We start from the raw sequence: 9,084 nt of genomic DNA, 5'->3' as shown, positions 1-9,084 counted from the left end.
TCACTGGGGTAGCATCACCTTTCCTCTACCAATGCAGTTGTGGAAACCTTTGGTCCCATCGGGTCCAACAGGCTGGCGCACAACCAGGACACTTAAAGATCTAATTATCTGGTTGGGTGACAAAGAATTGCTCATCTCAGGCTGAACGACCTGAGCAGCATGTTTACGTCGCTGGACCCAAGGACTGCTCATGAACCCCATGTCATCTGGAGAGAGATCATCTGCACTTTTGCTCCTACTGAAGGTGGAGGTACCAGCTGCAGTGGGGGTACCACTGTAAGGATGTGTGGCCAATGGAGAGGCCATCTGACTGCAAGGAAAAAGCTTGCGAGGCAAGAGTGGGCTACCCACAGGACTGCCAAGGGGATTCCTGTAAGCGTCAGAGCGGAAAGTCGATATCCGCGGAATAGCAAGGGGGCTGCCATATAGGGCCTGAGGGCGGGAGACACTGCGGTTGGGCCGGGGTGAGGCAGGGGCAAAATCAGACTCAGAAGAGCTGCAAAGGGCAGAATCTTCTAGGGAATAAAGGAACCTTCTAGACTTTCTGTTAGGCTTTTGACAACAGCCAATGTCAATACCTTCTTCTGATTCTTCCACCATTATATCTTGGCTCCATCCTGGCTTACGAGTTCCTCGACTACCCAACAGGGCCACACAAACACCTCTTCCTCCTTGCAGCAGCTCTTCTGCCTTTAGGGCTTCAAAAGCCTTACGCGCACCCTCCAGATAATCGTACTCTACCACAGCGCACACTTTGCGCCCCAGTTCAATGTGTATCTTAGTGTAACGTTTTAGTTCTGCAGGAACCTCTTTTCCTGGGCGTAGAATGCGGAGGGAAGAAATGGTGCCGAAGGGGGCAAACACCCGCATGGCAGCTTCCATGACGTCCAGCTGCTCCACACCAGGTGACCCACTCACCTCGCCCTTGACTGCAGAAACACCATCCAGCAAGTTCCAGGCCAGCAGCAACTTGCTTGTAGGAGTGCACAGGAGCCAATCAGGCACTGGGATCCCACGTCGCACCTTGGTACCGGTCTCGTTCACTTCCAGCTGCTGAGAGATTCGTGCAGCTGCCAGTGTGGTGCGCCAGTCACGAGTGAGATCTTTAATCTATCAAAGAAACACACAGCAAAGTGTCCATAAATGATTGTACTTCAGCTGATCAGATCAAGATGAGTTTAGCATTTCTTCTCACCTTTTTGAAAGAAGTCAATAGTTTCAAACTAACATAACCCATCTTGTTCCTTTGGACATGTTTCAGCAGAAAAGCATCATGAGAGAGATTTTCATCAGAAAAGTAGTTCTCAAGCTGGGCAGCAATTTTTTGTCTCAGATCATCATTTGGTGGGGTCCAGAGTTCATCCTCATAGCATTCTTCCTCAAACACATCAGTCAAACTCCTAAAAAAATGTTTTAATTATTTGATAGGTGGGTAGTTGATGCATAACATATCCATTAACAATTTTTTTTCTCCAAAAGTCAAGATTAAAGGTTAAAATTCTTACAAATTATGGGGAAAAGTGTATTTTACAGCTGCTGTGAATGATCAACATGCAGTTTTTAAATATTCAAAATTGTAATCACCTATTTGCCTTCACAACAAATATTCTATGTAATCATCTAATTAATAGGAGTGCATGTACAATAAATATACAAGAATCAGAAGGTTGCCATTTTAAAAGGGCTTTACATTGTGTACAGCACACTAAACTGCTTGACAAGACAACTTCCCAAAGTATTTCATTTACCTAGATACGTGTGAGGCATTACTTTATTCCTTTTCAGTAAGCACAATTATTATTCATTTTCACAGGTCAAAAGTTTTTAACTACAACAGTTAATTAACCGGTGTCTTACCCATCCAAACTGTCATTTAGCCCATCATCAGTGTATGAGAACGTCCCTTTTGAATGCGGAGAAGCAGCGTCTTCACAATGAAAGATGTCCGTAAAACTGGATGAGGACATGCTGTTGACACATGTGTTTTTAACTTACTAACATGGACAAGGCCTTTTAAAATTGGATTATTCCACAGCAATGCTGAACGTTTCAAGGAATACAAGTTTAATATATACGGGTTTAATACAAGTTAAGCTCAACTGACAGCATTTGTTGCATAATGTTGATTGCCACAAAAAGTAACTGACATCATTTTCTTAAAAAAAAACAAAACATATACATATATATAAATAAAAGCAAAAAGCAGCAAAAATCAAGGTTACAGCAGGCACTTGCAATGGAAGTAAATGGGGCCAAATTATTTGAGGTTTATAAAAAGGCAGAAATATGAAGCTTAGAATTTTATAAAAGCACTTACATTAAGTTACAGCATGTGTATTATTTGAGCTGTAACCGTTTAAATTGTCATTTTTGCAGCAGATTATAGATTTGCAGAGATTATGGTGTTATGTGGGCATTGCAAACAAAGTTTGGATATAAATTTACACAGAAAAGGGTCAACAAGCAATTTTTCATCACACTAAAGTCATGTTAACAAGGATATTGTTTATAACTTTAACATTTACATATTGGCCCCATTCACTTCCACTGTAACCCACACTATTTAAATTGAGAATGTCGAAATACATTTTTCGGTAATCTATATTATGCAAATAATGTCGAATGATCTTAACTTAATTGAAACTGGAATATTCATTGCACAATCTGTCGAAAACACACTTTTCCAATCTGTTTTCCAAAGAAGCAACTAATGGCTGATGCATTGCTTGACATAGAAGCATTGAACTGCAGATGGCGCACCAGAACAGTGAATAGATTCAATTGATTGAATTCATCTGAACGGCTATTGAAAGCAGTTCGACACACAAAAGCGTTTTAGAGATGAAAAACCTGAAACTGTTTTGAGGCAATAACCAGAAAATGTCTTGAGCTGTGGTAACAGTGATATAAGCAGAATAATTGACTCCGGGCTGCTGACTTATTGAAAAATAGACTATTGTACACTCAAAGTGTAGTCGTCTGTGCCTTATTTGATCAATAATCCAAAGGGCCGTCGTCAGTCATTCTGTACTTAAACTTCAGTTGCTGAACTGAGTAGTAAGCAGCCTACCTGACGTCTTCCCTGTCTGTTCACCGGTATACCGCCACACCTGAAGGCAGGTGATTCCTTTTAGGATACTGATTAATACCATTCTACGTCACAATTGAGAAAAGCTGTCTATTGGGTGACACCACACATGTTCTTTAACGAACCCTCCCCAAGTTTAGTAACATATTATTATAATAATCCGAAACTCTTCCACAAGTTCTGTTTTTTTCCCCCTTAAAGAGTTTGAACACTTTCCCGATCTTCCGGAATGAATGGGTCTACAATCCCCCATAAGCATATTTCGTTATATTATTTTATCTTATCTGTGCTAGCATGCAATTTTTATATGAGAATGAAATGTAAAATTGTTGAATTGTTCTGCAATTATTAAATCTCGCCTAATTACTCAATTACACAACGTTTAATGAGCGCGTGTAATGAGCGATTTGATCCATGGATATTTGAGCACTCAGACGTTAGAGCCAATAGACATTAAGCAAACCACCATGGACTCGTCCTGTTTGTGTAATGGGGCGTGAGGTGTCAAGATAAAGTGGAAAGTGTATTCCTAATGAATGAGTACCACAGGGGATCCGTGAGACAGTGTTAATGTCAGTACTACTAGTGAACCCCCTAGTCGGCTTCCTGTATATTAACATCCCCTGTGTTACGGACAAGTTTGTTTCCCACTTGGGTGACATTCTTCAAAGAGCACGATGAAGGTAGTCTGAAGTCCTGCTAATTATCTAACGTTATTCACAGCCAATAAACACACGCAGGATCATGTGTACCCAAACAGTTGCCTGTGTAGACGTGACTGACTCAGTGTGACCGGATTTACAACTGATTACTGATCAGTTGCACGCGGGCACAAAAATCACAATGTTTTGTGAACTGCCAGCAACTACTATTCTGCAGGTGCACAAGCATAAATAGGGTGGTGGTCAGGGTCTTTCCCCAGTCACGTGGGCACATGTTGTTTTACTCATTTGACAGCAAACTAGAGTCAAATTTTGCTTTAAAATACCCAGTAGAAAATTGCAGCACACACACACACATTCATAAAAAAAAAAAAGATAATTTAGTATGTTTAAAAAGCAATTTCCCTTGTGTGGACCGCTGGCTGGGCCCCACAAGGTGATCTAAATTTTTACTATCATTGTGGGGATGTTTGGTCCTCACAATGTATTATAAACATGTAGGCCTACACACACACACAAACACTAACATGCAATTGTGGGGGAAATGGTAACAATAACCCAAGAATAACGGCATGTATTTTTCATTTTACTTAATTTAACTTATTGTAACAATACTCTGCAATTTTATGATGGGATTCAATCAGTCGCCTATTCAAAATGAGGCTCTGTGGTTTCCCACACATGTACTTGTCCTGTAATCATGATTTACATAAGGCAGAGCAATCAAATTAATGAATCAATAATAGACCCTTTAAACATTATATGTACAAAATATGGTAGGTGTATGTGTATTATAACAGGTCTTGCTTGCTTTCTTGGAGCTTTGACACTGACCTCATCTTTCAGAGGAGCACAGTGGTCATGTGACTATTTGGGCCTCTCTTTTAAAAATATTCACATGAAATCAAGACAGTCTGCACTTTTATTTATATTTAACAAAAAATTGTAAAATACATCAACCACTATTTTTAGACCCTTCAAATTAGACCCTTTAAACTAACATTTTTATCACAATTGTAACCGGTAGGATCACATGGGTTTTCACAAATGTACCGCAATATCATTTTTCACCAGTAGGCGGCACTCGTAGATAGAAGTTTGTGCAGCCAAAGTTCTGTTCGCTGAAATTCTTGGATTGAACCTCAAAATACATTCAACGTGACACTCTTATTTGAGGATTAAAGTTGTACTTTTATTGCAACTGATTCAAATTTTACACAAAATTTCACAAAACATTTCAAACCTTTTTTTTAAAAGCAGCAACCGTTGAACTGCAGATGGCGCACAAGAACATTGTATTGAGTCACTTGACTGAAATTGATTTGATTTATTGATATTTTTGAATGATTTCATATTCAGCAATACAATTCCAGATTCTTAAAAGACACATAAATGCACCCACACATGCAAGCCATATTTAAAAGTATTGCTCTTGGGGTAGCCAACACGCACAATTTGGCACTTTTAGCCAGAGCTGATTCTTAAGGTTTTTATTTTATTTATTTATTATATTTTAAATCACACAATTAAGCTCCCCCTAAGATGTTGACCTCAGTGATTATGCAGCGCTGCCCGGCAGTGAGTTTCGTAACTCGAGCACAACACAGATCCCATGACAACATCAACTGCTCCGATCCTGTGACTGTACCTTCTATAAAAAGCCGGTGGAACTGGAACAACCTGGCTGATGAAAGTTCCAGGTAACAAGGAGACAGATAGGCTACTCTACTACCTTCTAGAGCGTCTAGTGCAGACGACTTGTGTTAAGCAAAGCTTAACGATTAAAATACGTCATCCATGTATAATCTTAATGCATTTATTGACACCTGCCCAAATGTGCTTGTGAGAAACATAAGCCAATCACGACTCCTTTCCCATATCACTGGCAATTGCAATTCAAATCTGAGTTGACTGGTTTGCTGTATTAACTCTGCGCATGATGCAATGGATTCGGATATAACGGCAACACGCAAAGAGAAAACAACTGTGGGAAACTCCATCATTTCCATTAGGAAATTCCATCGGACGGACTCCTTAGCCTACAAACAAATTGAAAGCTACCTAGGTGCATGTTGTGCTAGTTGTTTGGACAGGTTCCACGAATGAGCCCACGTGGGGTGTAAACAGGAGTTTCCCCTGTTCACCAATGAGGGACGCTTGCCGAACAATTTTAACCAATGAGAGAGAGAAGAGAGCGGCGAAGCCAATGTTGCAAGGCTATATATAGAGAGTTTCGCCACTCATCGGCAGAAACATCTCCTCTCGTACAGTGAAACAAGCAAAGGAATACAACAAAAACACCAAACAATAACTGGATTATACTTTTGACCACACACGTTAACTGGATTTTACCATTTCGGAGCTTTTCTGGAGACTTGTGGATTACTATTATTTGCAAGCAAAATGACCCTGGAAGAAGTCGTTGGATGCAATATTACTGATAAAAAGTAAGTTATTTTCTTGCATGCCTGCATAACCAATGCTGATCATAGTGGTTCTCACTGTAGAAAATCATAAGCTGGTTGCTTACCAAATTCGCATGTTTTTTTTTTTTAACAGAATGGACACCGTGAGCCAAGCATTAGAGGAGCTGCTGGTAGCAGCACAGAGACAGGACTGTCTTACAGTCGGGGTTTATGAATCGGCAAAACTAATGACTGTGTAAGTATAGAACTTGACTGGCTTTTACACTGCAGACTGGTGCGACTGATGCGCTGCTTGTTATGCACACAGACATGGGGCTGATTGCATTTGTTTTGGATTTACAGAGATCCTGATTGTGTCGTACTGTGCGTTCTGGCCACCGATGAGGAGGACCAGGATGATATTGCGCTGCAGATTCACTTTACGCTTCTTCAGGCGTTCTGCTGCGACAACGACATCAACATCCTGCGGGTGTCCGGTCTGAAACGTCTTGCGCAGGTGCTCGGCGAGCCAACCATCTTAGATAACAGCGAGCCGAGAGACTTCCACTGCATCCTAGTCACTGTAAGTACACTTAAGATAGCATTTGCACAATCCATTGTTCATGCAATATCGAATGCGCTGATCATCGGCTTTGTCTTACGTTGCATTTGATGCTTTTTCGCAGAACTCTCAATGCCAACCACTGAAATGCCAAGCACTGAAGGACGTGGGCAACTACTGCGAAGAGAGCCGTTGCAAAAACCAGTGGATCCCTTATCTGTCCCTACAAGAACGTTGAATAACTCGCGATGCCGTTGCTGCAATATAAGAATGAAGTCATTCTCTACGAATGAAAGCAGATGAGCTCCGCAACAGCCGCCGTTGACTGCTGCGTCATGTAAAGGGGCTGAAAGAGAGAGTGGAGCTCTTGGAACTGTGCGCACGGTACATTCCACCCTGCCCCTGCATCTTATCCTCCGTGGGGAAACAGTGGTTGTCTTGGTAGCGGATGAACAGAGTCGTCCGGTGGCACGAGCTGTGTTGGAAGAACTTGGTTTCATATGTGCGATGGGTTGGAAAGCCAGTGTGCGTCAGCGCAAATCTACATTTAGTTCACTATTCCGTTTATGTGGACATTAGTAACTATGAACTGTAGTAGCCTTTATGTCAAGCTACAATTGGACAGCAATTGCAACTGTTGAGAAGTGTTGTGGATTAAAATCAATATAGTATTTATTTATTTGAGTAATTGACAAATACATACTGTGAATTGAATAGCTGCAAGTTAAATCTAGTAATTTAAATAGGAGTAATATATGTATTTTTTTGCTCTTGTCAAATGCAACCTTGTTTCAATAAATGTTTGAGAATTGGACACATCTGACTTTTGTTTTGTTTTTGGGGGTGAGGGGAGGATGTTTCTAACAGATCACAAATTTACCCTCCAGCTTCAAAACCAGATTAGGCCTACTGGCAGGGGTAGCTCAGAGAGTATTGACACTGACTACCACCCCTGGAGTCGTTAGTTCGAATCCAGCCAGGTCTCCTAAGCAACCAAATTGGCATGGTTGCTAGGGAGGGTAGAGTCACATGGGGTAACCTCCTCATGGTTGCTATAATGTGGTGTTCTCGGTGGGGCACATGGTGAGTTATGCATGGATGCATTACTCCACATGCGATATGTCTCCATGGTAATGTGTGTGATAAGTTGCACGGATTGATAGTGTCCGATGCGGAGGCCACTGAGATTCATCCTCTGCCACCTGGACTGAGCACCATGAGGACTTCTAGTGTATTGGGCATTCCAAATGGGGGTGAAAAAAAATACAATACTATAATATACTCTACACCAGCAGTCAAACGTTTGGGCACACTTGGCTAAATTTGTTCCCATGATCTTAAAAATCTGCTGACATTTGGAGGTTTATACTTAAGCTTTTTAGACAAATATAACTTGTGCCCATGTAGGAATTCCTTTACTTTTAAACTTAAACTTTTAATATTAATGCAGCCAACAAGTATACCCTGATATGTGAACTCCTTTAATGTTATCCCAGGTGAATTCCGTTATGAAGCTTCATGAGAGAAAGCCCAGATTGTGCACCGCTGTAATCAACGCTACTTTGAATAATTAAAATATCAGATAGTTATTTTATTTTTAGTCACTGCATAATTCTCATCAGGGTCAGAAATGAATGGGAGTTTGGTGCATAAATGCCACCGAATTAAATCAAGTATTTTACATAAAAACAAAACACTGTTTTATTTCTCGTAATCCTTATAAGAATTAAAATACCCCCAAAAAATAAATCCCAGGAGCAAATATTGCCCAATAATACAAATTTTAATGTCTAGCCATGATGCTTATAAGTTTGATGATTTTACTATTATTCTAAAATGTGTTCAATTGTAACAATTTAGAATGAGTATATGTATCCAAACCTGCTTTTGTTTACATATTTACTCAAATGATCAAACTACAGGGAATCCTGCTTTCAGTTATAGCACAGAAATCAATAGGCATGAACAATTCTGAACTGAAGAATAATGACTGTACAGTGTTTGAGCAGTGATTGCACCACGTACAGTAGGTGTAAACACATTTAGTGGAAATGTTCAAAAAGATCTAGAGCACTCAGAATGCATAAGTGACTTGCAGGGTAAACATATCACACAGTTTGCCAAAGGATAGTCTTCATATCCTTCTCTCATGGAATCTGCGTCAAATCCTACTGATATAACGTTTATTACGACACTGCACTGACAGGAATGCATGAGTTGTGTGTTGCACCTCTCCATAAAGAGACTGTAATTGAACTTCTCTATTTGATAACAGGATCCATACAACAGCTTTTCATCAAGTGTTAATTATTATTTATTTATTTATTTATTATTGTTATTTTTTGAGATCTCCAAATCACAACCAAA

General features: G+C 40.2%; 2 protein-coding genes across 2 annotated transcripts; one reads left to right on the top strand and one right to left on the bottom strand.

Moving 5' to 3' along the window:
• LOC127632363 (la-related protein 6-like) lies at positions 1-1,967 on the bottom strand. The gene is made up of 3 exons (XM_052110914.1): positions 1,858-1,967; positions 1,196-1,400; positions 1-1,110 (listed from the first exon to the last, which is right to left on the bottom strand). Exons 1-3 carry the CDS (start codon positions 1,965-1,967, stop codon positions 1-3), a joined length of 1,425 nt encoding a protein of 474 aa, XP_051966874.1.
• Positions 1,968-5,995: 4,028 nt separating this feature from the next.
• LOC127632767 (growth arrest and DNA damage-inducible protein GADD45 beta-like) lies at positions 5,996-7,531 on the top strand. Its single transcript, XM_052111526.1, has 4 exons — positions 5,996-6,197; positions 6,310-6,411; positions 6,519-6,738; positions 6,842-7,531. Exons 1-4 carry the CDS (start codon positions 6,154-6,156, stop codon positions 6,953-6,955), a joined length of 480 nt encoding a protein of 159 aa, XP_051967486.1. The 5' UTR covers positions 5,996-6,153; the 3' UTR covers positions 6,956-7,531.
• Positions 7,532-9,084: the final 1,553 nt, after the last annotated feature.

Source organism: Xyrauchen texanus, chromosome 39, assembly GCF_025860055.1.
Source record: "Xyrauchen texanus isolate HMW12.3.18 chromosome 39, RBS_HiC_50CHRs, whole genome shotgun sequence".
Classification (NCBI taxonomy): Eukaryota; Metazoa; Chordata; class Actinopteri; order Cypriniformes; family Catostomidae; genus Xyrauchen; species Xyrauchen texanus.
The sequence above is the reverse complement of the archived record's forward strand: the minus strand, read 5'-3'. Positions and strand labels throughout refer to the sequence as shown.